The 27,457-nt window shown below is 47.4% G+C and overlaps 2 protein-coding genes across 2 annotated transcripts; one reads left to right on the plus strand and one right to left on the minus strand.

Annotated features, from left to right (window-relative positions):
* Positions 1–5,265: 5,265 nt before the first annotated feature.
* On the minus strand, positions 5,266–11,818 carry LOC114159162 (5-hydroxytryptamine receptor 1B-like). Its single transcript, XM_028041281.1, has one exon. The coding sequence runs from the start codon at positions 11,378–11,380 to the stop codon at positions 10,262–10,264; it is 1,119 nt and encodes a 372-aa protein (XP_027897082.1). The 5' UTR covers positions 11,381–11,818; the 3' UTR covers positions 5,266–10,261.
* A 1,927-nt stretch (positions 11,819–13,745) lies between these two features.
* Positions 13,746–27,255, plus strand: mei4 (meiosis-specific, MEI4 homolog (S. cerevisiae)). The gene is made up of 5 exons (XM_028039799.1): positions 13,746–13,880; positions 14,985–15,230; positions 16,804–17,315; positions 18,374–18,499; positions 26,993–27,255. Exons 1-5 carry the CDS (start codon positions 13,853–13,855, stop codon positions 27,227–27,229), a joined length of 1,149 nt encoding a protein of 382 aa, XP_027895600.1. The 5' UTR covers positions 13,746–13,852; the 3' UTR covers positions 27,230–27,255.
* Positions 27,256–27,457: the final 202 nt, after the last annotated feature.

The following is a 27,457-nucleotide window of genomic DNA, read 5'->3' on the forward strand; positions in this document are numbered from 1 at the left end:
TGAGAATGTGGCTGTTCTTCCTTTTTTTTTTTGCCAGTTGTTTGTTGATTCTTGCGTTGTGTGTGAATTGTGAGACAGTTATTTTTTGTTTTTGGGCATGTGCACCGACTGATGGCACCCTTTGAATTTCGTTGTCCTTGTGACAATGACAATAAAGATTTATCTTATCTTATCTTATCTTATCTTATCTATCTTAGAAAGTTCTGCTCTGTTTCCAAAGACGTCTGGGGGCAAAGCATCTTTCTGTTGGACTGAAAGACTGAAAGACTGTGCTGATGATAAAAAGCTCTACAGTACCATGTCACCAGGTGACCTTTGACCCCATCCAGGCACTAAACAGATGCTTAGAACAGATAAATGTGTGGATGTGCCAAAGCTTTATCCAGCTAAACAGAAACAAAATGAAGTTATTATCTTTGGACCTAAAGAGGAACAATCTAAAGCTATAGATCTAGAGTTATAGATCTAGAGTCAACACACAACTTCAGTTATTACAACTAAAATGCGGCGATCAGGCCGAAACCTGGGAGTAGTGATGACCTCTGACCTGACCCTTGGGTTCTAGAGTGACCCTTCTAGCAGCTGCAGAACATTTCCAGGACCAGAGGATTAAAGTCTCAGACCAGAGAAACTTTGATTCCTGCAGCAGCGTCTTCACAGGTCTGATTGACAACCCAACGGTCCAGAACGCTGCTGCTGAAGTTCTGACTAGAACCAGGAGGATAGAGACACCGCCTGGTTCTACACCATCTAGTTCTTCACCACCCGGTTCTACTCCAGCAGAACTTCCTTCTGCTGGAGTCACTCTGATGTTTGGAGTTTGTTTCCTGAAGTGACCAACATCATCTGTTGTTGATGGAGGGAAGATGCACCGCCTGCATTGTTGCTGCCATGGTGAAGCGAGGCTGGAGGTTCTGCAGGTTCTGCAGGTTCTGCAGGTCCATGTTTCTCTCGCTCGGCTCTCGTTGAGCTTCATGTCAGCGGAGCAGCAGCTGCTGTTGGTCTGCAGACTAATGATGTTTTCCAGACTTAAATTGTCTTTTTAATAATTTTCAAAGTTGCCTGTTTATAATATTTAACGGTCAGGAATCCTATTATGTTTTGGGCTCCTGGCGGCAGTGCAGGGATTGGCTGCTTACAGCAATCTCCTCCAAATAACAAAGGTTAGCTGAGCTGTTATTAAAGCAGCAGAACCTCCTCATATGTTTCCAGTGGCGCGTCTGTCAATCACTGCAGCTTCCTGCATCGCGGATTCAGACAGCGTCCTCCTGTCTGTCCCGTGGGACGGCGTCCTCCTGTCTGTCCTGTGGGACGGCGTCCTCCTGTCTGTCCCGTGGGACGGCGTCCTCCTGTCTGTCCTGTGGGACGGCATCCTCCTTATTCCTGTTGCATGTGATGCTAACAGATCCACGGTCTGTTTTCAGTCTGACATATTCATTTCTCCGGAGCAGCGGGTCGGATCCGACAGCAGTGACATCATCATTCACCACTCCAGAACCGTTTGACGGATCGGTACCAGAACTATTTGTTGTTAAAAGGTCAGCAGCAGCTGCAGTTCTTCATCAGGAAAGTTTGGAAACCAAACATGATGGAAACGCCTGGACCTGACTGGTCTGACTGGTGACCAGACTTAACCCAGTGGACCCAGAGAGAGCTACCAGTTCCTCAGAGCGTGCCCAACTCCATGACAACCAGGTGCGAAGATCAGAGGTCAGCGTTAGCCCTGGACTCTGACTTCCACCCTGCTTCCTCTGTACATCGCCGGTCAGGTTTCCTAGAGCTTTACGCAGTCATGGATCCTGACCAGTAGCCCCGCCCATCTGATGTGTGGCCACGCCCACTTGCTGCATAGCCACGCCCATCTGACTTCTTGTCCTACCTCCAAACTGGTTCTCAGCCCATGTTGTGGACCGAGGGATCAAAGCTCTGACTGAACATTTTGCTGGTTAGATGCTGATTTCCTCCTGGATGGTATCAACACTCTTCAGTGTGGAAGTTGTTGCTGAGGGCGGAAGACCCAGTGTTGGTCCTCCGCAGTATCAGTGAGCTGATCCAATGTATCCAATGGAGAAGCTTCTGCAGGAAACAGGAAGCAGGAAGCTGACTGTATAAGGAATTGGACTGTGACATCACACTACAATATTCAGAAATATTTCCCGGTCCAGAGACACGAACTGGACCTTCTGCATGTCCGTGAAGGGAGACCGGCTGCTTCTGTCCTGAATGTCTCTGCGTTGTCCAGTGAGGACAGGATGCTGTCCACACTGGTTTTCCAGACTGGAGCCTTGGTGATTCCTGACCAGGACAATCAATCAGCTGGTTGGAGCCTTGCTGCAGCAGCTGCTGCAGCTTCATCACTCACCGGATCAATGTGGAACCGGTCCAGCCTGCTGAGTCGTCCATCACCGGCTCAGCTGGACGCAGCTCGTCTTCATGACTCGGCCCGGCCCCCCCGCTGAGTCCGGCCTCTGGTCTCCACGTCTGAGAGGCGTTTAGCTCCTGGCTGTTTACTGAGAGCAGAGGAATATTTGCAGCGGTGGGTCAGCGGGACGCTGCGTGAGCTGAGAGTTTATTTCTGACCTGCTCAGACACAGAACAAACTCATTTCTGTCATCAGAAAAGATGGAGAGAGAAACTGCTGGCATATTGGCTTCTCTCCCAGCCATCACTCCTGAACCCTGCATTTTTACAGAGAGCAATTTCCTCCGTGGTTTGAGCAGCAGATATCTGCAGTGATTCAGCAGCAGCTTCAAGCTCTCAGCTCAGGATAAAGAGCTGCTGAGGTGGAGCTGCGCCGCCTCTTATCAGCCTCCTGCTGCATGATCGCAGCGCCTCGGCGGCTGGATTGTAAATGTCAAGATATTGAGGAAGCTCTAGGAAGATGCCTGGAAAGGAAACTTTATCTGGGACGGAGTTATTTGATGTCCTGAACCGGCGTCCATGTTGAGCTGAGGACAGATAAAGACACCAAACACCAAACGCCAGTGAAACACGCAGAGTTCTCATTAGCTCATATTCTCATTAGCTGTATTATCATACAAGAGACCTGGGATGACAGGAAGCAGGAAGCAGAGACAGAAAACAGGAAGCAGAAAACAGGAAGCAGAGACAAGAAGCAGAGACAGGAAGCAGGAAGCAAACAGGAAGCAGAGACAGGAAGCAGGAAACAGAGGCAGAAAACAGGAAGCAGAAAACAGGAAGCAGAGACAAGAAGCAGAGACAGGAAGCAGGAAGCAAACAGGAAGCAGAGACAGGAAGCAGAGACAAGAAGCAGGAAGCAAACAGGAAGCAGGAGCCTGAAGCTCCTCCAGGGAATCGTCTGACATATTAAGATTCTCAGTTTCAGGGTTCAAATCATCTCATTAAATTAAATGATGTATTTTCACTTCTGGAAACCTAACAATTACGTTGTCATGGTGACGAAAGACAGGCGGTAATTCAGCCGTCAGTCAGAGCGAGGCTGAATCTGACTGAGCTAGAAAGCTACAAATAATCTGGCCCGGTTCTGGTCTCCACTCGGCCCGGTTTCATCACTTCTCGTTGAAACTTGAGAGGGAAACTGACTTCCTGTTGAGTCTTTCTCTGAACTGCAGCTGCCACTCCTGGGAGGAGGAGGAGGAGGAGGAGGAGGAGGAGGAGGAGGAGGAGGAGGAGGAGGTCGCTGTGAACTGCAGCTTCTGGAGAGTCAGAAATGATCCTTCCTCCTCCTCCTCCTCCTCCAGGCTGAGCAGCATCATAAACGACGGTCTTCTGAATCATGTCCAGCTGGTTCAGGCTGACGGCTCGCTGGCCTCTGATAAACGTCACAGGAATTACAAAAAGCTCTTCAGACAAAGTTTAGAAATCAGGGAACATTTCTCCAGTCCAAGTGATCAGAATCTGAACCAGGGAGTTTCCTGATCTCTCTTTCCTCCAGCAGAGATTTCTGCAGTTCAGGAATTAGACTGCAGAGTCTTCAGCAGCTTCTGCAGGACTTTGATTGACATGAATGAAAGCCCCGCCTACTTTATGATGACCACTCCCACTGCATGGTAACCCCGCCCACCTTTGAGGCAATTGCACTCTTCTCAATGCCTTTACTGGTTCCTGTCCCTCTTCCTCATCTTCCTCTTCCTCCTCAGCTGACTCTCCTTGTCTGCTATCAAACACCAACAATAATAACCTTGATAAAATTTCACAAACAATTCATGAAAATCAACTTGAGGAAATTGCTAAACACAGGAATTGAATTATTGACTTTATTTGTATTTGTGTTGCTCTGATATAAAAAGCTGCATATTAACGACCAATCAGAAGCCTCTATATGACGTTTGGTTTGAACCTGAATGTTTCTGTTTGCTCCGGAGAAACGGGAGGATTTTTCTGGTCTGTATCGATCGACATTAATTGATCCAGCAGATGAAATATTGATCTGTTCTGAACACAAACATTTCCCAGTTGGATGATGGAGTCATGTGAAAGAGCTGCTGGGGGCGGGGCATCAGACCGACCCGGGTAGTGGGGAGTGATGCTGTGGGCTGTGCTCTCTGATCTGAGCTCATTCGCTGGCTGAACGTTTCCAACATGGCCGACAGTTTTCATCCTCACTTCCTCTGATGACGGGTCAACATTTGGTTGCCTCGGGTCGGTCGCAGCAACATCAAAAATCCTTGATTTATTGACACCAAGCTGGTTCTGCTGGTTCTGCTTGGCCAGAACTGTCCAGAACCAGGAACCCGCCGCTTGTTGTCCCAGCAGGATTTCTGCTGTTGGACTGAAGCCGATGGATGCTGAGAGCCGCGTTCGGGTCAGAACCACCAGAAGGAGAGCAGCTGATCTAAACTCCAAGCAGCAGCCATCAGCCTGGACATCAGATGGAACTCAGCATGATACTGCCACCACCAGTACAGCTGGTGGAGCGTTCTGAGCCTCTAGTTGGTTTTCTGTTGTTTTATGGTCTTGACTTTTGATGCATCTTTCCATCTGCAGCTCCGTCGCTGTCCTGGACTGCAAGACAACAACGGATGAAGGTGGGACGATTTCTGTTCTGTCCTCAATATTTTTACACAGTAAATAGAAATGTCTGTAATAACTCAGATTTACTGTTGACTTTAATAAACTGCACATTAATTTAAGGACCTAAATTCCCTGTTTTGTGTTTTCAGGGTTTCTCTGATGCATGTTAATAATCTGTGATGCAATCTGGGCTGTTTTCCTGCTAACTGACCCGTTTCTGTCCAACATTCAGCAGAAGTGGTGAAAACTGCAGTAATCAGATCAGACACGTTCAGAGAGAAAAGTCTGAAATGTTAGAGATTTTTATTGATTCCTGTTCATCTGCAGCTGGTTTGTGATCCACCGGAGCAGCAGAGGATCCTCACTGAGCCGATCCAAGCTTCTCATTCCGGAGCTGCAGCAGACGGCTGCAAGCTAAAATGGCTCCTTTCATTCAGAGGCGGCCATGTTTGATGCATGAAGGGGAAATAAGGTGACTGCTCTCAGATTAACATCATTTTCACAATCAAATACAATAAAAATTCTCCTAAAAGGAGCAAATTGTGAAAATGTCATAAAGATAAATATGACTGAACAGAAAAACCATGAAATGTGGTTTTAACAGCAGATCTGTAGTTAATGATGTGATCTGTGGGGAACAGAAACCTGCAGGATTATGTTCCTATAAATGAATCAAGCCTTTGTAATTATTTACATTTTCACACATTTATTCATGAATCCTATTCCCATTAATAGCTGCAGATCTTTTGAACATCTAAGCTTTTCTTTTCCTCATCCTGCTTATAAAGCATGAAAACCATTTTTGTTTATAAGGAAACATTGGAAAAATAGTCAACTGCTGCATAAAAAGACTTTTCCAGTTTTTCACCATTAATGGATGAGAATAATAATTTTAGGGTTATGACATCATAAATTACAGACTTTTATCTGATCTTCCCTCCTCAAATCTTGTGAAAATAGTAAATAGAGTCAATCAAGTGTGAGCATTTAAATGGTAACGAGATGTTAGAAAACTTTCAGTCAATCAGCTCTGCTGAAAGTCACTAATGATATTCTCCGGTCCTCAGAAAACGGACTTGTGCCTGTTCTGGTTCTGTTTGGTCTCGGTTCTGGTTCTGATCCAGTTTACCGCAACATTCTGTTAGAACTACTAGAACACGTCTGAGAGGAACAAACGACACCAGAACTGGGATCTGATTGGTATCAATCAGATCCCAGTTTGTTCCTGTGAATAATTAATGTTCCTCACACTCCAGGGTCACTAGAGGAGTACCACAGGGCTCAGTGCTTGGGCTAATTCTCTTTAATTTATATATATATATATATATATATATATATATATATATATATATATATATATATATATATATATGCTTTCAATAGGAAAGCTAATCAGACAGAATGGGATAAATGTTCACCGTTATGCTGATGATATGCAGCTTTATCTAAACTTGATGAATCCAACCCACTGGTTCGATCACAGATTAAAAGCTGGATGGTTTAAACTTTCTTCTTTTAAATTCTGAAAAGACAGAAGTTGTTTTTGGATCAGAACTTCTGAAAGAGAACCTGCTGAGTCATCACCGCATCTGGATGCCATTAAATTATCCTTCAATAATAAAGAACCTCTGTGATATTTTTCATCAGGTTATGTCATTTAAATCCTATTAAGAAGATTTTAGCATCTCCTCTCTTCATCTCCGGAAAATTGCCACAATCATAAACATCCTGTCCAGGAGAGAAACTGATCCTGCATTTGTTCCTTCAGGCTTCACTGCTGCAGCTCTTCACCATCAGGAAAAATCCAGAAAACAAAACCCTTCGTCCGAAACGCTGCTGCCAGATTCTGACGACGATTAGAAACAGAGATCATAGTTTAGCTTCGCTTCATTGGCTCCCTGTGAAATCCAGATTATAATTCCAGATTCTCAGATATAATCATCCATCAGAGGCCTGATGGGTCCAGACGTCCACCACAGAGGACAATGCGTGGCTTTAAGCTGCGAAAGAAGCTCACACTGATGGGTCCCATCGGATCTATGAGCAGCAAGCAGAGGAATCGCAGCCGGTAACAACCAGCAGAAACACTGTGATGCTCTGACACCAGGTTGGTTCTGAACCGGCTGAAGGAAATAAAGACAGCTGAACGTTGATCGAGTGAGATCCTTCTGGATCCACCAAACTGAAACTGGATTCTGCAAATCCAGACAAACTCATCTAGAGCCGCATCCTCAGTCAAAAACCTCCAGTCCCTTCCCTTCTGGGATCAAGGGTCAGGAGATGGCCTTGAACCTGAGTGCTGGTGCTCTGGGATGACCTGTGGGACCCATCGGAGGCCCTCACTGAGGAACCAGAACTGGTCCATGAATAAATCCAACATTATTTTCATCTATTTCCTGACTTTAACTGGAATATGTTTGCTTTCAAATGTTCTGCCAGAAAATCAGTCGGCCCACTCAGGTTTAGTCATGGCAGCTCGATGGGACTCATCGTATTCTACTGGCAGACAGAACCAGCCCAGTATCACCTTCTCACCTCCAGACCCATCCAATCGAATCTCCAAGGGTTTTCTGTTCCTGAACCAAAATGCCTGCAGTCACGACAAAGTGATGTTTCAGGTCCAAAACACTCAAAGCAAAGACGCGTTCTGCCCACACTCTGAATGTCTCATTATCAGAATCTGTTAATTCAACGATTCAGAGACTCCAGATAATCCAGCGGTCTGCTGGGTTCTGCTACTGGCCGGTAGCTGGGGGGTTCTGTGGAGTACGGTTCAGCTTTTCAGTCGTCTGTGTTTTACCTGCACTATTTATATTATTGCTCCCATTAAAGGGAAGATCAGCGATGAACCTTTACTGCAGAAACCAACAAAACCATCGACAATCCTGGAGCTTCATTTGCCAGATGAAGCTTCTGGATCTGGATCTGGTTCACAAACCGTCCTGACTGAAGCTGCAACAGATTTACAACATCTAAAATCAGACAAATTACAGGATCAATCATCCAATCATCAGCTGCCTCTGCTCCCCACCCTGCGTCCTGATAGGCTGAGCCACAAGCTGACACAGCCAGTCCCGTCGCATCGACAGGTTCTCTGAAACTGGTCCAGTTTCACTTCCTGGTTTTTGTCTTTTTATGATGTAAAGAACTTTGAGCCGTCTTGTTGCTGAAATGTTCAATACTAATAAACGCTGCCTGGCTCAGGAGAACATCTGGAGAACCGAACACCTGAAGAACCAAACATGAGCAAAATCAATCCGTCCGTCCGTCCATCCAGTCTTCTCTTCCTCTCAGGTTAGATAATAATTTATAAATTTTACAGTTTGTGCTTTTTAATCTGCTGGATGAAATAACATCATTTAATCTAAAATCTTATTTTGGATTCTTTGGGAACTTGGACTTTGTCCTTAATTTCTCTAAGTCTGGATCTCTGCTGCAGCTCTGGACATTTGCTCCATCAGATTTGGATCCTTTTTCACTTTCTGATGTTTTTCTGCCTTCAAAGTTTCTTTTGAGGCTCATCAGACGCAGCCTGACATTTAGCGCCACGGTTTGTTGGCAGCAGAGAAACGGATGATTTGATCAGAAAACTGACATTTTCCAGCATTTAAAAAACATTTTTTTTCTCCACAAGTTTTAAACGTTGAGTCTGAATGTCAGGAGGAGAGACAGGAAGTCTGGGCTCACCAGGATCAGGATCTGGATCAGGATCAGAATCTGGATCTTGATTAGGATCAGGATCAGAATCTGGATTGGGGTCAGGATCAGAATCTGAATCAGAATCTGGATCAGAATCTGGATCTGGATTAGGATCAGGATCTGGATCAGAATCTGGATTAGGATCAGGATCTGGATCAGGATTGTGATCGGGATCAGGATCTGGATCAGAATCTGGATTGGGGTCAGGATCAGAATCTGGATCAGGATCAGAATCTGGATTGGGATCAGGATCTGGATTGCGATCTGGATCAGAATCTGGATTGGGATCATAATCGGGATCTGAATTTGGATCATGGGACAGCATGAGGAACCAAGAGGAGCCTGCCACATGAACTCTCTTTATTCGACTAGATCTGGTTCTGAGTGAGCCGGGCCGGTACCGACAGTTCCTCTGATTGAGTCAGAAAAATTAAACACAAATGGACGCTCAGTCCGAGAGCCCACTTTGAGTCAGAGGGCCCAGTCCGAGTTCAGGGGTCCAGTCCGGGGTGCCCTCCAAGTCATTCTGGTTCCTTCTGCTGCAGCATCAGGACGGATGGGTCCCAGCCCGCCCCACGTTGTTCAGAACAATCTGAGCCTGAAGGGAAACCAGTGAAACCAGTGTGCGGGATTCAGGCCCCGGCCAACCATGTGGGCCCCATATGGGATCGGTTTGGGCCTGGACGGTTTTGAATGTGCCTGGCCTAAACATGGGACCCACTGAAGCTGTTTTATCAGAACTCAGTTCAATAACATGAAGGTCATTGTTGCCTCTTGTTAAACTCATTATGGAGCCTTTAACCTTTAACCTTTAACCCCTGCACAGGACAAACCCAGGGCATGGGGCCCAGCTATGGCAACCTTCTGAACTGAACCGTGGGACCCGAGTGGGTCCAATCATTGGCACCATGTTGGTTGGACCCGATCTCCATCTGAAGCAAACATGAAGATTATCATGAACTCTAAATTGTTTTTGCTGAATTTGAACGTCAACAAATGGACAAAGCGATTCTCGCTTCAGTTCAGTTCAAATTTAGAAACAGAAACAAATTCAAAACCTTTTGATTGATTAAACTTCTGCTTTAGATCTGATGGCCTCCAGCTCATTTCCTCCTGCTTGGGCCCACAGATCGCTGCAGGCTGACACGCGTCGTTCTGCATGTCGTCCTCCACAACATGCAGCAACGTGTTGGGCAACTTGAAGATGGGGCCCAGAGGGGTCCAGTGTGTACTTGCTGGTAGGAACCACTCAGTCTGTTTGATTATGAAGCCTTGGAGACTTCCATAACTCTTAGCTTGCAGGTAATCCTAGTTTTGTACGATGGGTCCCACCTGTGAATGTCAGATGGGTTCCAGCAGCACCGATCGCTGAAGACTGAAAATCCTCATGCTTGTCCTGCAGCCCTCCAGCCTGTGACCTGTGGCCCCCATGGGACCCAGACATGGGACCCAGATGGGACTGGCTGGGCCCCCTTACCCACCATGGACGGTTACATACCCTGCAGACAATCCCAGTATGGGTCCCACATGTGGGCTGATTTTGGGCTCCATTTGGAGGAAGCGGTCCTCACGCCCTGCAGCACCTGAAACGCAGCATGAGTTTGTGGAAGGCCTGCTGGAAATCCTCGTTGGACATGGTGTAGATGATGGGGTTGATGAGGGAGTTGAGGTACCCGAGCCAGGTGAAGATGTCGAACAGCCCTGGGTGGAAGCAGGACTGGCAGAGAGGCACTAGGAGGGTGTAGATGAAGAAGGGCAGCCAGCAGACGATGTAGGCTCCCAGGATGATGCCCAGGGTCTTGGTGGCCTTCCGCTCCCTGGCCGCAGAGATGCGCTTCTTCTCCAGCAGCGCATCCGACACGGTGACTTTGACTTGGCTCACACTGGGGGAGGACGAGGTAGTGTCGCAGCAGGAGGAGGCGTCGTTCGTCCCGTAGTTCAGGGAGGTGGTGGACGCCACGGAGCCAGGGGAGCTGCTGATCAGGTGCGCAGAGGTCAGCCTCTTCCCCTGCTTGTACTGTGCCTGCTTCAGGATGCGCTTCCGCGCCTCCACGTAGATCCGGCCATACAGGCATAGGAGCAGCAGCGTGGGGATGTAGAAGGCGCCGAAGGTGGAGTAGATGGTGTAGAAGATGTGGTCCGTGTTCACGTTGCAGCTCGTCACCTCCTCCGCCTTCACCTGGCGCCAGAAGAATGGCGGTAGGGAGATGGAGATGGCGATGACCCAGGCGGTGGCGATCATGCCGGCGGCGCGTCCCGCCGTGCGCTTCTTGGAGTACTCCACCGCGTCCGTGATGGCCCAGTACCGGTCCAGCGCAATGACGCACAGGTGGAGGATGGAGGCGGTGCAGCAGGTGATGTCCGAGGACAGCCAGATGTCGCACATCACCTGGCCCAGCGGCCAGGTCTGCAGCACCGTGTACAGCGCGCTGATGGGCATCACCAGGACGGACACCAGCAGGTCCGTGAGCGCCAGGGACGCGATGAGGAAGTTGGCCGGGGTGTGCAGCTTCCGGGACTGGTAGATGGTGGCGATGACGAAGGCGTTGGAGAGCGTGGTGGCGCAGGTGATGAGCCCCAGAGTCACGGCCAGAGCCGCCTTGGGGCCCAGGCTGGAGGAGCCGCTGGTGTCGGAGTCATTGGTGGAGAAGTTCTGCAGACCTCCGTAGCTGGCGGGCGGCTCCATCCCTCCACCTTCTTCCTCCGTCACCTGCCCCGCTCATCGAGCTCCGACTGGCCGCTTGGGAAGCTCTCAAACCCGCATCCAGAGGAGAAGACGCCGCATGTCCCGCAGCCTCAGTCAGACCCGCTCCTGCCTCCTCCTCCTCATCCTCACCCGCGGCGGCGCCTGGTCGCCGGAAGCATCTCGACAGCTGCAGAGAAGCGCGGCATCCGGCGTCCCGCAGCCTGAAACTCGGAACCCGGCCTGGAGACCCAGAGAAGCTCCGCGGCGCTCCGAGCGCCTCCTGCGAACTCTGGAGCCGCGCCGAGACTCCGGCTTTTATAGCGCAGCTTCCTCTCTCTCCTCTTCCTCAGCAGCGACTGACAGGACGCGCCGCTCAGCGCTCAGCGCTCAGCGCTCAGCCTCCAATTCACTTCATTTCGCTCCTTCAGCTGGAAGAAAAGGAGCTGGAGGCAAGTTAGCTCTGAAAGATGATGATGATTATTATTATTATTATGATTATTATTATTATTATTATTATTATTATTAATGTGTTGGTCAAAAGATAGAACGGGGGCATATTTATGCAAAAAGAAAATAACTCATGGTTCTCAACAAAAATCTGAAAAGTGCGGAGTGCATGTCTCAGTCAGGTTGATGGAGACCATCTGAGAATTTCAGGTTTTGACCAGTTGAATTCAGGTCTGGACTTTGACTAGGCCATTTTAAGCCACGAACTCGCTCTGATCTAAAACATCCCATAATGTCCCTGGTGGTCGTCCTGCTGGAAGCTGAACTTTGACCCCAGTCTCAGGTTAGCTGCAGGTTTGTCCTGATTTGGCTCCCTTCACCTTCTCACAGCATGATGCTGCCACCAACATGTTTCACCGCAGGATGATCTGCAGTTTTTCATCTTTTTGTAGAACGTGAAAAACATCTAGGGAGACCCACAGCAGAACCGGGTCAGGGTTCTACTTGACCTCCGGTTCCAACAAATCCCAGCAGCTGATCTGAGGACTCTCCTGGTCCGTTACGGGCCGGTTCTGGTCGACTCTAGGTTGGATTACAAGAAAGACGAGGCTGGAAAAGGAAAGCAGGCTGAGAGAGAGAAGGCGGAATAAAAATGTGAAGCGTTTTGCTGCAATAAATCAAAATGAAGCAGAACAAATGATGAAATACAAAGCAACCCAGCAGTTTGTCTTCATTCATGTTTGCAACTTCACTGAAATATTGAAGCATGAAGAAAATGTGCAACAAGACAGCAAATAAATACGCAGCGTTGATGTGTGACAACAGCGTTTAAATCCACAACACCTGTGAGTCGTTTCCACACAGCTCTACGTCTGGGTCAATTAGCTGCCTGAGAAACAGCCACAGCTCAGAGGAACCTCGTTAAGACGGAGGGTGGGGGGGCACTTCGTTAATCATCCCTCCATCCACTGAAGCTCCTCAGACTCTTCCAGTCTATTAGATAGCTCTGACTGACTGTCATTTTAAAGATTAGTCTGTATTTAGCTGCAGTTTTAGATAATTGCTGCACTTAGGAAACAAACAGATCTGCCACATTTGCATAGAAGCAGATCCTGAGAGTTTCTGCAGATAATGAGGCAGAGATTGTAATGATGGCAGAAACAGTCGGCCATGTTTCAACAGCTTCGCTCTCCAAACTGGAGGACACTTGAAAATGTCACTCAGCGAAGTTGGAAAAGGTTAAACCACGGCTGGTTGTAAACTCTGGTAATTTGCAGCAAATTAGAAGAACATTAGCCCAGAAAAAGGTTCTTAACCTCATTTTCGGTGTAATCAGTTAACTTCAGGTTGAATGTCTCGTCTGAAACTGGTTTCAGTTCAAACCCAGTGAGATCCAGGCTTGGTGCCACTTTAGCTTCTGCCAGATTAATAAATATAGAAAGATTCACATGTAAACTACATTTCAGCATCAAGCCAGTTCAAAGTTCTTTACATCATAAAAGCATCACCAGTTATGAAACGAGCATTTAACATTACGTTTTGTTGAGGGTCAACATCAAATTGATCAAGCAAATACACAGAAAAAATGTTGATCAATTTTCCACTTCCTGTTACGGCAACTTTAGCTGGCTGAATTTTTAGCCTTTTCTACACAAACCTGTGTAAAAACTGTTGCAGTAATCAACTAATCGATCAAGATCATGTTTTCATTTTTTTGATTTCTTTCACTCAAAATTCATATCTATTTTTTGTAAAAAAAAAATTATATATATACTATATATATTATTGAAAATAGTCAATTTTATTTAATTAAACGAAATTTATTTGTTTAGATTTATTCATATTTAATTAGTGAGTTATTGTTTTTCTAGAATATATTTTAGAAGCTGAATTGATGAAATGATTCCCCTGTTCAACAGAGCTGTTAACCTTTGACCCCTGAGTGAATGTCCTGGGGACAGATTTCAGCGGGACACCAGCTGGAGGCTGCGCTCTGTTAGCCTCTTTGTTCCGTTAAATCTTTCGATGGAGACCGAACCGAACCAGTTAAACGGTACTGATTGATGTTGGTGCTGATGAATGACGAGTTAAACAGATTTATTTGAATTTTTTATTTGGCATTTAGCCTCATTTAGCTAACAGCTGGGCTTTCTTCTTCTACGTTAATTTAGCTAACAGCGGGAGTTTCTTCTTCTACGTTAATTTAGCTAACAGCGGGAGTTTCTTCTTCTGTGCTTACTTAGCTAACAGCTATTATTTATTATATTTTGTCAAGTTGCAACTTAGTTTCGCGTCTAAAACAAAACCGAATTAAATCTGATTGTTTGCAGATAACCTAGAACACTGTGTGGCAACAAAGACCGTTTAGTTTCTCTGTTAGTCATTAAAAACAGCCGTTTAGTTTCTGTTACCGAGTCATTTCTAGACGCCATGTTGGGAGTGTCACAGCTGTTTTTAGCCCTTCATAGCCCGAAGGGATTATTTATCATCCGAGACGGTAATAAATTAGTGTTTCTGGAAGCTTCTGGGTCAGAGGATGATGAACCCCCGAGGTTCTGTTTCAGCTACTTGTCCTGGTTCTGATCCTCAGGTCTTCATGGTTCTGGGAATCTTTTGTTGGGTTATTTTTGTTGGTTTTGGGTTCACCTGGTCTCTACGTCACTCATCACCTCCACAGGTTCCCTGCTTGCTTTGCTCCTGCTGGGTTTTGGTCTTTCTGGTTATCCAAGTTCCTTTTTTTCTTCATCATTAAATCTTCTCAGCCCTGATCTTCCACTTGTCAGCCTCTGGGTCAATTTCTGGCTTGGCTCATGGATTGATCATCCTGGTAGAGAGTTGTTTTTGTCCTGATTGAGGCCGACCAAGTGGGAATAAAACTGCATCCCTGTGACGAACTGCTGGGAGAAAAGAACTGATTTAAAGCTGGTTCTGGTCTGGTACGGTACCTACTCATCAGCTTTCTATGTCTGAGCCACTCTTACTTCGCAATGAAGTAACCCTTCCTCTGACCCTGGCGAGGATAATGGGCGGAGGTTGAGTAAAAGCAGCAGTCCAAAGAACCCCCTAAAGACGTTTAGATCGTCGGCTCCAAGCGACGCGTCAGAACCAGAATAATGGCTGCCAGCATCGATTAAACTGCTTGTTCCTTCTGCCGTAGGGTCCGGCCGAGTCCCGTGGCGGCTCATCAAGGCCCAGGTGGCCGTGGCGATGGCCGTCATCAGAAGCAGACCCCCCGGCGTGAGCGGCCGACAGCACGGTGAGGCTTTGGGCCACACACTGAGGCGGCAGGACGGCGCGTGGCGGGAGCGGGCCCAGGCGCTGCAGCAGGAGGTGCTGAGGCTGCGGCAGGAGCTGCTGGTCTCCAGGGCGACGGCCAACACAAACAGCAGCTGGGAGACGGCAGGTAGGTCTTTGTTCTGCACGGCGGGTGCACAGAATCAGCAGGAAGTGGGTCTAATAATCAGCAACGGGTTCTGCAACCGATCTGCTTCATTTGTCTAGTGACCAGCGGAGCTAGCAGGCTGATCAGCTTCAGCTGCTGGTCTGAAACGCCAAGGTCGGAGGTCAGTGAGGCTGCTGGTCTTGGTTTCAGTCAACAAAATGGCAGAGCTAACCCACCACAGAAAGTCAGGCGATGATTTCATCATTAACTGGAGCAAAGATTGAATCCTGAAGCTGATTAATCCGGACGCCATGTTGGACACAGACGCTTTTCTGTCCTCATGTGTCGCTCCTGTCTCTGCTTCATGCAGACGAGTCTTTGTTTCAGACGAGTCTTTGTGTCAACGAAGCAGCAATGTGACTCAGGAACAGCTGGAGGAAACAGCTTTTCCTTGGAAAACCTCACATGATGGATCCATTGTGGATCCGCTGCACGTTTCTCCTAACGGCTGCAGGGAGACATTTAGGGACTCTGGGCTGTAAGAGTAAAAAATACCGTTTCTTCTTCTTCTCAGAATAACAAGCAACAACTGTGCAGCTTTGATTTAAAGGCCACAGACGTGTTTTAGGGACTCTTTGGAGCAGAGCCTCCTGAAAATGAGAGGAATATTTCATGTCCTGTGTGGACGTGCCTGGGAGAAGCAATCTGAATTCAAATGTGTATTTGTATGAAAATGGCTGTGGCCACATTACTCTGTCTGCGGCTCCTGATCGAGCCTCTCCGGGCTCCTTTATATTCCCGATGCAGCGCCATAGCAACCAGCTTTTTCTTCCACAGAAAATCACAAAGAGGAAAATGTGAAAGTGTAATTTAGTCCAATTTTCCCCTCGGTGTGGGAAGTGTTTCTCAGGCGGGGTTTGATGTTTGTGATTTTGTAATTTCAATTTGTGAACGAAGCCGTAACGGAACAGAACCAGACGCTGTCAGAACCGTCCGAGGCGATTCGGAGCATCGGAGATCTGATCCCAGGAGATTATAGGAAATGATAAACTGTCTTTATGCATTTTATGGAATAATTACAGGATTATTGCACAGCTGGTGATCAGATGAACCTCCTGGTGGCTGAAGCTGCAGGTGGTTTGCAAACTCACCTGGAAAAACCTGGAAACACCTGGGAAGAAAAGAGGAGGCAGGAAATCCCCAAAACAACTGTCTGTGAACAAACGACCCTAAAGGAGAGGTCAAAGGTCAAAGAGCTGCGATTATTTCTCTTTGCTGAGGTCTTTGATGGTCTGATTGGTTCATTTCATGGATTATTTGTCCCTGATGGTCATGAAGACTGAAGGTGACGATGCAGCGACACCCTGAGGTCAAAGGGCAATCAGGTCCTTCAGTTGCTGAGATCCTTCAGTTGCTGAGATACTGATACCTTTTGGTTCCAGGATGCTGTTAATAAATCCTCCCATAATCAGGAACTGTAGCATCATGATGTTGGGTTATGGACAGAACTCTGCAGGTTCTGGTTCTGGTTCTGGTGGTTCCAGGAACTAATATCTGTTGATCCAGAAGTTTTCTTTCTGTTTCCATCTTTCAGACGAAGCCATCATGGAGGATCTGTCTCAGGATCTATTTGGTCCAGGAAGTCCAGCTTTCGGTGACGATCCTCCCCCAGACCGTGACTCAGAGACTCCTGACCTCCTGCTGCAGGACCCTCCTCTTCCTCCTCCGCTTCCTCCTCCTCTTCCTCCTCCCTCCAGACTCCAGAGCGATCCCTGGAGCGACGCGCTGCTTCCTCACATGCAGTTCCTGCAGTCTCTGTGTTCCCTGCAGCGCCTCGACGGCAGCAGCGCGGCTCTGGCCCCAGAGGGCCACGGCGACTCAGCGGCATCAGAAACCATCCTCCTGCTCCTGGACAGCGTGGCGGCGGCCTGCGGGGCCCCCACGCCGCCGGGGCTCCCCGACTTGCTGCCCCAGGCCTGCCGGGCGGCGTCCCGGGCCTTGGACCTCCTGTGCTCCGGGCGGCCGTCCGCGGACCTGCGGAGACGCGTGGAGGAGGCGCTGAGGGAGCTGACCCGGACGCTGCTGCACAGCCGGCGACCCGGCAGGGTGAGTCCAGATGGTAATGTCCCGGTCAAAGGTCAGCACGAGCTGAAACTAGTCTGCAGCTTTGTCCAGCAGTGGGAATCTATTAGCTGCTCAGTACCGCCTGATTCTGGGATTCACCGGATCAGGACCTGCAGTCCTCCAGAACCTCGGACCGGTTAGCAGCAGGAGCAAATGTCTGACGGAAGGAACGGTTCCGGATCAGTGAATGGGATCGCACCGCCAATCTTTAGCTAGCAGACACAGGAACAGCAAACATGGTGGAATCACCTGCTGACGCTGCAGCTGCAGGTCAGGGCTTGTAAAAATGTTTCATGATATTCAAATGAATCTCGATGCTTGGTCATCGTTTTTCTCCTCAGAGTTGAACCCAGGACACAGATGGTTCCAGGATACAATCTCTAACCCTTCCTCCACTTTCATGGCCAGAGAGCAGAAAAGATGGTCGACAGGTTTCCTTCATCAGCAGCCGGCAGGGCCCCCAGCTTCAGCTCTCCACTCAGACTCTGCTTCCCTGCGACGCTGGAGATGAGGAGTGTCACCTCTGCCTCCTCTTTAATGCCAAATCGTCTTCTGTCTAGATTGAACTGGGACAGAACCAGTCCACCCAGTCCGGCGGTGGAGAAATGTCTCTGGAGATCCAGGGGGGGGAGCTGGCGGTCTGTCACCTGACCCGGATCTTCCTGGTCCAGGCTGACTCACCACTCCTCCACCACCGTGCTTCACAGCTGCTCTGAGCTGTCTGTGCTGATCAGAGTCTGAGCCGGAGGGCATTTCTCTGACCTCTGACCTTGGGACGTCTGAGATATTTTCATCTGTGGAGATTGATGGGCTCCAGGTGGTTTGCAGATGAACTTTGACCCTCCCAGGTTGATGGGTCCGTGCTGATGTCTTTCTGCTTTTCCTCGAATTTCCTGTGGAATTGCGGAGGAAGTTTTTCTCCCTGGTTCCATATTTTATGGTCGTTTTGGTAAATAATAGAGGCTGTTTTTTGTTGTTTGAAATCCTGAGTGAAGCCCTGATGAGCTCCGTCCGTGAAGCTGTTGTTTGCTTGCTTGCAGGCTGCAGAGAAGCTGACAGAGTCCCTGGTTGCTCTGGGGAGCAGCAGCGTATCAAAGTCCTTCCTCGTGTGTCTCATCCTGTCGGAGATCGACTCTCTGGCGGAGCAGCTCTGGCAGACCTCCCAGGTAAACACGCTGCAGCTTTCTGCCTTTTGTCTCTCGTTCCCTTTGTGCTCGCCTGATAAGCTGTGGCTTTGTGTCCCTCTCTCCGTGGCGTTCCACAAGCTCTCCTACACCACATAAAAGCAGCTTGTCTGTGTAAATTATTTGACTTTATTATTTTGACCTAAGCCTCCACGTTTGTTTCAGCGTTTCCTCCCCGCAGACTGTTTCCCTCTACAACCTGTTGGCTCTCAGGCACTTCCTTTGTTCTGGGCTTTCAGGCAGAAACGTTTCACCCTTTACACTCGTTGCCTCGGCCTCTCTTGATCAATACAGCTTCCCACCACTTCCCTTCCTCTGTGTATTCAAGCGTCCGTCCTCGAGTCACAGGCCAGGCGGCCGCGGCGCTGATCCGGCCGGCTTTTAGTAAGCGATGGAGCCAAGTGTCACGCCAGCAGGGGTCCTTTGAAATGAACACATGTAGAACTCTAAAGGGGTCCAGATGATATTTACCTGCCTCTGTTCACCCTCTGCCCTAACGGAGCCACAGGTTGGGTTTTAGCCTCTACGACCGGTTGATTTTTCAGGCTTTTATTCTCTACAGACCAGCAGAAATCAGTGTTTAGGAGAAATGGGAAGAGCTGGGCAGCTCTGTTTATAAACTTGGCCTCCAGACACCAAGAAAAGGTTTATCCTATTCATTGCCATTGATTGTAGTTATCAGTCAATGCACCAGTTTCAGTTTATTATTAGTTATGAAAAGGTTTTCTGTCTCAGGGCCCCAGCAGATTCCATTGAGTCGTTGATGAGACCCTCCTCTTCCTCTCCTCTTCTGCTGAGCGATTTCTCTGTAACAAGTTCCTCCCTTGTCAGGATGTTTGGCAGGCATTACAAAATAAAAGCGTACTTACAAAGCAGAGTAAGCCTCAATAAAGTTAAAAATAATCCATTTTGAATTTCAGTTCTTCCATAGGGGACGGTTTTCTAAAGATCCAGCTCCCTGTGTTGTTTTATGCTGCATCAGAGTAACGTCCCTTAGCGACGGACTGGGATCCCCCAGCAGGTTCCCCCCAATGTATTATTAGCCTGGCGGGCCGCCAGACTTTACGCACCAGGCTAAGCATTGTGTGTTTTTGTTTTTATCAAAAATAATTAATAAAAGAAAAACAATTTTTTAAATTAGCCGAACTGCAAGCTTCTCTTCTGTGGTGAACATTTCACCGACGGGGCAGAATTATTCCTGAAAGACAAAACGGGTTTATAATTTTATAGTTGATGCATTGAACAGGGAGCGCCCACCAATCAGACCGCTGGCGCCTCTTTTGCCGCTTCGCGCTGTGGTGTCTTGATCTCTGTAGCTCACCTCGGTGCGGATCGCTCATAAAAGCTCACCTACATTTATATCAACCCCCTGTGAGGATCCATGTTTCTCTATAGAATTTATCAATGAAAGAGTAAAGTTTAACTCAGTGCGTTTGCTCCGCTGGCGCAGCTCAATGTCAACCACAAATGTTCACATTGAGCTGCAATCGGTGTTCACAGGAACACATTTCGAGCTGCGCGTTGGGCGTGCAGTGAGAATATTTCTTTGTGAACAAAGCATTATGTGCGTTGATGTCTCAAAATGCTGACTCTGTCTGTATTGATAAAGTTTGAGCTACTGGTTAGCCGGTGCCTTACGGACCGGGGGTTCAGCCCATGGAGGAACTTTCGCGTTTGCCTTGTGACTAGCGCAGCACGTTGGTTTATTTTTCTTATATTTTTTGTGGCGACACAATGCATGTCAAATGCTTTGTCTACTTAAAGTCAGAGTTGCTGCGCGGCCACGTGGAGATCAGAGAAACCGGTCCCATGAAGCCCTGGCAACCATTCTGTGACGCTTATCAAAATCTCAACACACATGAAATGAAGGAGCTACTAAAGCTGCATAAATTAAATCCCCTGTTTGTCCCTCAGCATCCAGCAGCAGAGATGCTCTGTGCAGCAGGTCTAGCTTCATACAGGGCCGGTCCAAGGTTGAATGAGGCCTTGAGCAGAATTTGACTTAGGGGCCCCTCTTGCTGCTAGGGACATCCGCACCTCTAACAGCATCTCAGAATGGATTTAGTGAAATCTGGGAGAGGTGGCCTAGTTTAATTGGCCGAGCAGTCAAATGTATTTGTAGTTTACTAAGATACATTATGTGAGGACTGAAATTTTGTTTTTCTTGTCAATTTAGTTCCTGTATCATCTTGTCTACCCCTTGATTGATTCCAGCTGTGTCCTGTTTCCCTGATTACTCCCTTGTTCATTTAATCCCATCTGTGTCTGTGTGTGTTCGTCAGGTCCTTGTCTTAGTCTTGTCAATGTCGTGTCTACATTCTGTTGTGAGTATTCCCAGTTGCTACCAGTGTCTGCGTTTCCTTGTCTCATCGCCCACCTGTGCTGCCTGGATTTCTGTACTCACCTATAAATGTCATTAAAACTACCATTTTCACACCACAAAGTGGGTCCTCCGCATCCATCCTCACCACCAACTACCACATATTGTGACAGAATGACCCGACCAAGAAAAGTAATGGTGAGGCTTTGCGGTACGAGATTCAGTCAACAAAATGGATCCAGGAGATGTACTTTTTGAGAGGGACTTTGAAGAATTACGATCCACAGACAAGGAATACATAGATGTTACTGCCAAACCCTGCTCCGCCTGTAGACGTCTCGGCATAGCGACCGGATGTGTCCTTGTTCTAGATGCCTGGCTCCTCCAGCTCCCTTCCCTAGGCTTGGTGGAGCTGTTTGAGGAGGCGGAGTGGGAACGTCAGGCCGCCCTGGCATTCATGGATGGAAAACCACTACCACCTCGGCCAGGTATCACAACTCCAGTCCCATCTACAACTCCTGCTCCTGCCCCAGGAAGTGGGCCAAGTGACTTTCATGCATCAGTGACTAATTACCTGACACCCCCCAGTGAGTCTCAGCGCCCCCGTCCCCACAGTGAGTCTCCTGAGCCTAGGCTGCCTGAGCTGCCAGAACCAACTACTAGCCTGTTCCATCGCCTCTTCGTGGGTCCAGTCGGCTTCCGGGACGTCCGCCAGACCTTCCCTGAAAGGTCCGCCTCCTGTGCTGCTGCCGCCTGCCGATCCAGCCACGATGGGTTCGTCTCTTTTGTCACCACCCACTGGACTGTTCACGGCAGGCTCCACCTCGACTGTTCTGCTTTGTTTGGACTGTCGTGTTATTTTCTTTTTGGGTTTTCCTTGTTCGGTACGACGCTAGGTATTTGGTACGATGCTCAGAATGACGTTGGGTGCAAAGCTTGGTAGGAGTCATGGTGAGAAGCTTGGCAGGGTGCTCTGGGAAGAAAAGAAAAAAAAGCCACCAGGCACCGGAACAGCTTCTTCCCCACAGCTGTCACGCTTTTGAACGCCTCCTGACATAAAACATAAACTATAAGGACTGTACTCCCCTATCCTCTCATACAACAATAACACATGGACTATCCTCACACACATCACGGACAGTTTTCTTCACACACACATACAACCTGTAAATTTTATCTGCCATTATTTATCTATAATCCATTCCCTAACATTCTTGTATAATCTGTGCATATAGCTCCCATATTTATATTTATACACAATATCTATATCTCTTGCTACAACCCCTTATAGTCCATACATACATAGTCTTGTACATCTGTGAATAAATATTTATATCTTGAAGAGCACTTCTGGATAGATGCAAACTACATCTCGTTGCTTGTACTTGTGACAGTGCAATGACAATAAAGTTGAATTCTATTCTATTCTATTCTGTATGAAGGATTAAAGTCAACACAATTCAGGCGGTTTTCCAGTGTCGCCCCCTGCTGGTCAGGAGTGAATGCTGATGCTCTGCTGTGTTTCCTTATGACCAGTAAAGTAATTATAAACTGAACTTGATGCACTGATGGATTGACTGGAATGAAGTGACTTCAATGCCTCAAGTTGACATGTTAATTGTTGCTTTATAAATAAACTGAAATGAGGATTGTGTTGTATTTGGAGTCTGAAGGACGTGACGCGTCTGTCTTGAGGTCATGGGCAGGTGGTCGAGGTCAATGTTCTCGTTCTCAGCTTCAGAGATGCTGCAGTCATCAGCGTCCTGATGAGCTGCACCATCTGCTGGAGTCTGACAAGGACCGGCCCCACCATGAAACACAGTGACCCAGACCCGCTGCTCTGGTTCTGCTGTGTCAGCGCCGGCCGGATCCAAGCTGGAGGAGCTCTCAGTCTCAGTTCAGGCTCTCCTGAAAACTCCTGAAAGCTGAAAAGTTTTATTAGAAGTAGCTTTCTGCTGAAATTAGTTTTCTCCTACTTTTTTGGAAAATATTTAAAATACAGAGGTTTTTGTAAGAATGAAACAGTATCAGACAGGGGAAACAAGTTTTTATTGAAATTTAATGAAATGGAGACATCTACAAATACAGATCCCAGCAAAATCTTTTTTGCCCAATAATTCGTTGTATGACAGACTTTATCAAATGCAGCACAGCCACAATGTGTCACCGAACTGCGCAGGTCATTGTATTCCTGAAACGATAGGATATGATTAATATACACTAATATTACACAGCCATTACAGCTTAAATCCCACATATTGCTACCAACATGTATTTAGCAAGGTTTAATAAAAAGAGTGTTATTAAACAACATTAACGTATAGGGACAAAAGGTCCCACAAAGCAACACATTTTGTCCTGATTTAACCGCCAAACAATGACTTGTTTACAGTATTAATGACATTTCAATCTAAAGCCATTTATAAATATGTATAGAAGCTGCCTGTCATGTAAACGTAAAGCATCAAGTAATACAGCAGCTTAATGAAAGCCAGGTATTAAATAAATAAATTAAAGCTTACTGTAGCCTTCAAAATAAAACAGAGGAAACAAAACTTCCACTGGTAGGATAAGAAATCTGCTGAGTAAGCAGCATGTGACGCAGCATCGTGTTACCACAAGGTAGGACGGATTGATGAGAAGCACAGGTATCTGTTCTAAGTACCTTTTAGATCAGGTAGTTAGAATTATGATAGAGGAGATGTGGAGATGTGTCTGAATGTGAAGTCGGACCAGGAGTGGTGGGCTTGGGATGTGATGCGATCACTGACTCTTTCTTCACTTCATTATTGTCATTTTTTGTGCCGCGGCGAAGGGGTTAAAGCGCGGGATCAACGTACGGAGAAGGAGCTCCATCTCAGACTCTGCAGGCCTCAGTCAGAAGGTTAAAGGTCTTGACCCTGAACTAGTATGGCTGCTTGAAGGAGAAAACAGTGAATGACAAAACGAAACAGAACCTTGCAGGCTCTGAGTCGACCGGGATGATCAGAGACCAAGAGTCCACCTGACCTCTGAGCACCAAACGACCCAGAACCAAACAGGGTTCAGGGTGAAGAGAAGATGGTACCGAGGTTCTGGTGGGTGAATGTGGTTGAGCAGCGGTTTTACAGCAACGTGTTGCTGTGAAACCTGGTCTGCGGATGTTCAGGCCCAGCAGACAGTTGAAGTGCAGTTTGACTGGAGCCGGTGTTGGACTCTCATTAGAGCGTCCTGATGGGTTTCATGGCCGGTCAGCGGCTGTGATGATTGGCCTTAATGATATTAAGTTTGCCTCGGGGATATTGAATTTTTCCAGACACGCATGGTTCAGAGTTGGCTGCAGAGCTGATGAAATGAGCGTCACATCTGCTGTCTCTAAAGGGCACTGCCAGTTCAATTTACACTGAGGCTGTGCAGCCAAGGCTCCTGCTCTCCTCTCTGCATTAAATATCAGGAGAGGACAGATTAAATTACCACAAAACTCCATCTGTTCTGGCTCAGATAAAATTAAATATTTCTTCAAATCAAGGACTTATTGGTGTGTTTGTGTCGATGAGTCAGACCTTCAGCTGATGCAGATTCATAGAAACTGGCTCCTTTATCTCTGAAAGTTCATTTGTTCCAGGTCGGACTCCTCCTGGTGAGCTGCTGTGATGTTTTAGTGTTAGCTGCATGTTGGCGTCTCAGATCATAACCTGCACTCATTAGAGCAGGTAGCGCTGCTTCAGTTTATGCAGCTCAGGTCAGAATCACATCTCAGGCTAATTGGCTTTTAGTGACACTGGAGAACCTGACATGAAATGAAACTTGTAACGTGTGCGCCTGCGACGGACGCCTGCCAGCAAAGGACAAGAATAGAATCGTCAGCAAAGGCAAAAAACGATAATCGGCACACAGCAATGGATGCTGGGAGATTTCTAGAAATGCAGACAAAACAAAAGGCCCAACAAATTGTGGGCAACCAAGATATTTATAAGAACTTATTCAGACGTTCAGTTGTTTTTAGCCACCATTCGATGCCAAAGGCTAATTTCCACATTTGTGGACAATAAAGATGATTATTATTGATTCTAAATTGACTTATTTCCACACATTCTAATCAAAACCAGACAATTAAAATTACAATAAAGTTTCAAATTTAAACATTTTCCTCTCACACATCCTGGTTAATGGTTTTTTTCAGAGGACAGGTTTCAAAACGCCGTGTCTTCATGTGATCCACATGATCGTAGATCTGTGACCCACATCGGCTCTCTGCAAGGACAAACGTGAAGCCGTTCGCCATAACATCGCCAACTGAAAAAGCACCGAAAAGCCACGTTACAGCGCCACCTAGTGACCCAGCGGACTTGCTGCAGCGCCTTCTGTGGCGCTGCATCCTGACGCATATTTTAGTAATCCCTGAAAACTTATGTTTGTCTCTGGTAGAACCGGGTCCAGCTGTTAGAACCGGGTCCAGTCTGTAGAACCGGGTCCAGCTGGTAGAACCGGGTCCATTCTGTAGAGCCACGACTTGACCATCGTCCAGTCTAATCTAGTAATGGAGTTGTCTGATCTGATGGAGTTTAATCTCCTGGTTAAATAAAGAACCAGAACCAGAAGAAGAGCTCCAGATCCTTCTGACTGAATCTGGACATTTCCTTTGTCCACTCCGTCCTTCCTTGGTCTGTTGCAGAGGTTCTGGACGGTCTCTTCCTAGTTTTCTCCCCAAGGTCTTTAGTCTTCCAGCTGCGTGGCATTTTCTGAAGTTATTGAAGATTTGTCTGTTTTTCTGCAGAATCTGTTCCTCCTTCTGCCACTTTGAGCTTCTGGACTCATTTCTTGGTGTCTCGTCGCTCTGTTGAGGGTGGATGAAACATTCGGGTTTCCGGGATTTTAGGAGTTTGAAGCGGATCATTGGGTTTGGGAGCAGCATCATTTTAACATAACGATAATCTTGTGATTATTTCTGGAACAATTTCACTAAGTTTCATTAAAATAAACTCCTCAAATAAACCAGAGATGTTTGTTCGGTCTACCTGGGAAACCCTTTAAAACACATGCTTCCATGGCAACACTAACAATAAATCTATATTAAATATTTATTAAACCTTCAGCCTAATCAGGTTTTCCAGGATGTTTTTGTCTCTGGAGGCTCTGCTGGCTCCTCCAGTCAGCTTCCTGTCCGTCCTCATGAGACCATTTAGCTGAAGCTAATGTCAGGAAGCGAGACGATGCGCTGCTTTCTCTGGGACTAAACTCAAGTCCAGATGTCAACATCTGCGTTCAGGAAGTGCAGCTGTGGACCGAACTGGCTTTGTGTCAGCGGATGAGCTGACGGAGTAGTTGTGTCCTCAGGACTGGTTGTTGCACCTGAGCAATTAGACGTCTCGCAGTAAAGAGAACTATTGGAGAAATGAACATTTCCATCATTGCTTTGGCTCATTGATGGATCTCTCAGCTGTCTGATGGTCCAACAACCTTTGACCTTTGAGCTTTGGGTTTCTGGTCATTTCTCTGAGCTTTTTCATGTTCAGGGTCAGGCAGTTTGGAGGAGATAATTTTCATCGTTTCCTGCATGGAGCATTTCAGATTCCTCTGGTTGTCCGTCCCCCTTATGACATCATAACCTGATATTATGACATTATGACCCGCGGTTTGCTGTTTTTCCTGCGATGGCGCCCGCAGAAGGACTGCATCTCCTGGATTGTTTTTCATCTCTCTGAGGATGAAGAAGAGCAGCTGGAGGAACGATGAAGATCGGGTCAAAGCCCAGCAGATGGTGCTGGTACCCAAGTTACCTGATACCCAGGTAACTTGGTTGCCAGGTAACCTGGTTGCCAGGTTGCCTGGGCTCTGTTAGCTGCAGCTACTAGTTCTGCAGCTAACAGAACTAGTTGCAGAACTAGTTGGGTGGATACAGAGCGGAGCTTTGGAGTCCTCTGGACTTGATAAGTTGCTGCAGAAGAACAGAACATTTATCATGCGCCACCAGAACCCGGCACCCTGGTTCTGCACCGTCTCCTCTGACAGAACCAGCCCAGAGGTCTTCCTTCCAACTAACTTATTGTTGCTCTGTGTGGTTCTCATTGGTCTGAACTGAACCAGCAGGAAGTGACATCAGCAGCTTTCATCTCAGTTTCATGGTTTTAACTGCTAATTCTCTGATAAAGGGTCTGATTTCCATCTTTCTGCAGGTGCAGGAGAGCTCAGCGCTCCGGACCTTTCCCCTGGACCGGTACCAGAACTCCTGCCACTTGCTGTGGGTTCTGGAGAGGCTTCTGCCGGGTCTGGACTCGGCCCAGCGGAGGCCGGAGCTGGAGGTGGCGCAGACGGCCTTCCTGCATCGCTTGGAGCTCCGCGTCTTCTTGCTGTGGGACGAGTTTCCTCTGTTCTCCGTCTTGATGTGGCGCATCGGAAAGCTGCTGTTTTAGAAAACGGATTAAATTTACGAATCCGCTTCCAGTTTCAGTTCATCCTGTGATCAAAGGTCGAGATGGTTGGATAGAAATACGTAAAATCTAGACCTGCAGCAGGTGGTGAAGATGATGGTGTTCAGGGCGTCGGGTTTCCTTTGCAGCTCCAACAGCTTCTTGCTGACGTTGCTAAGCAACCGCTCATTGGCATTGTCTGTGCTGGGATGCAGGTGGTTGGCATGGCGA

The sequence above is a fragment of the Xiphophorus couchianus genome, chromosome 15, assembly GCF_001444195.1.
Source record: "Xiphophorus couchianus chromosome 15, X_couchianus-1.0, whole genome shotgun sequence".
Lineage (NCBI taxonomy): Eukaryota > Metazoa > Chordata > Actinopteri > Cyprinodontiformes > Poeciliidae > Xiphophorus > Xiphophorus couchianus.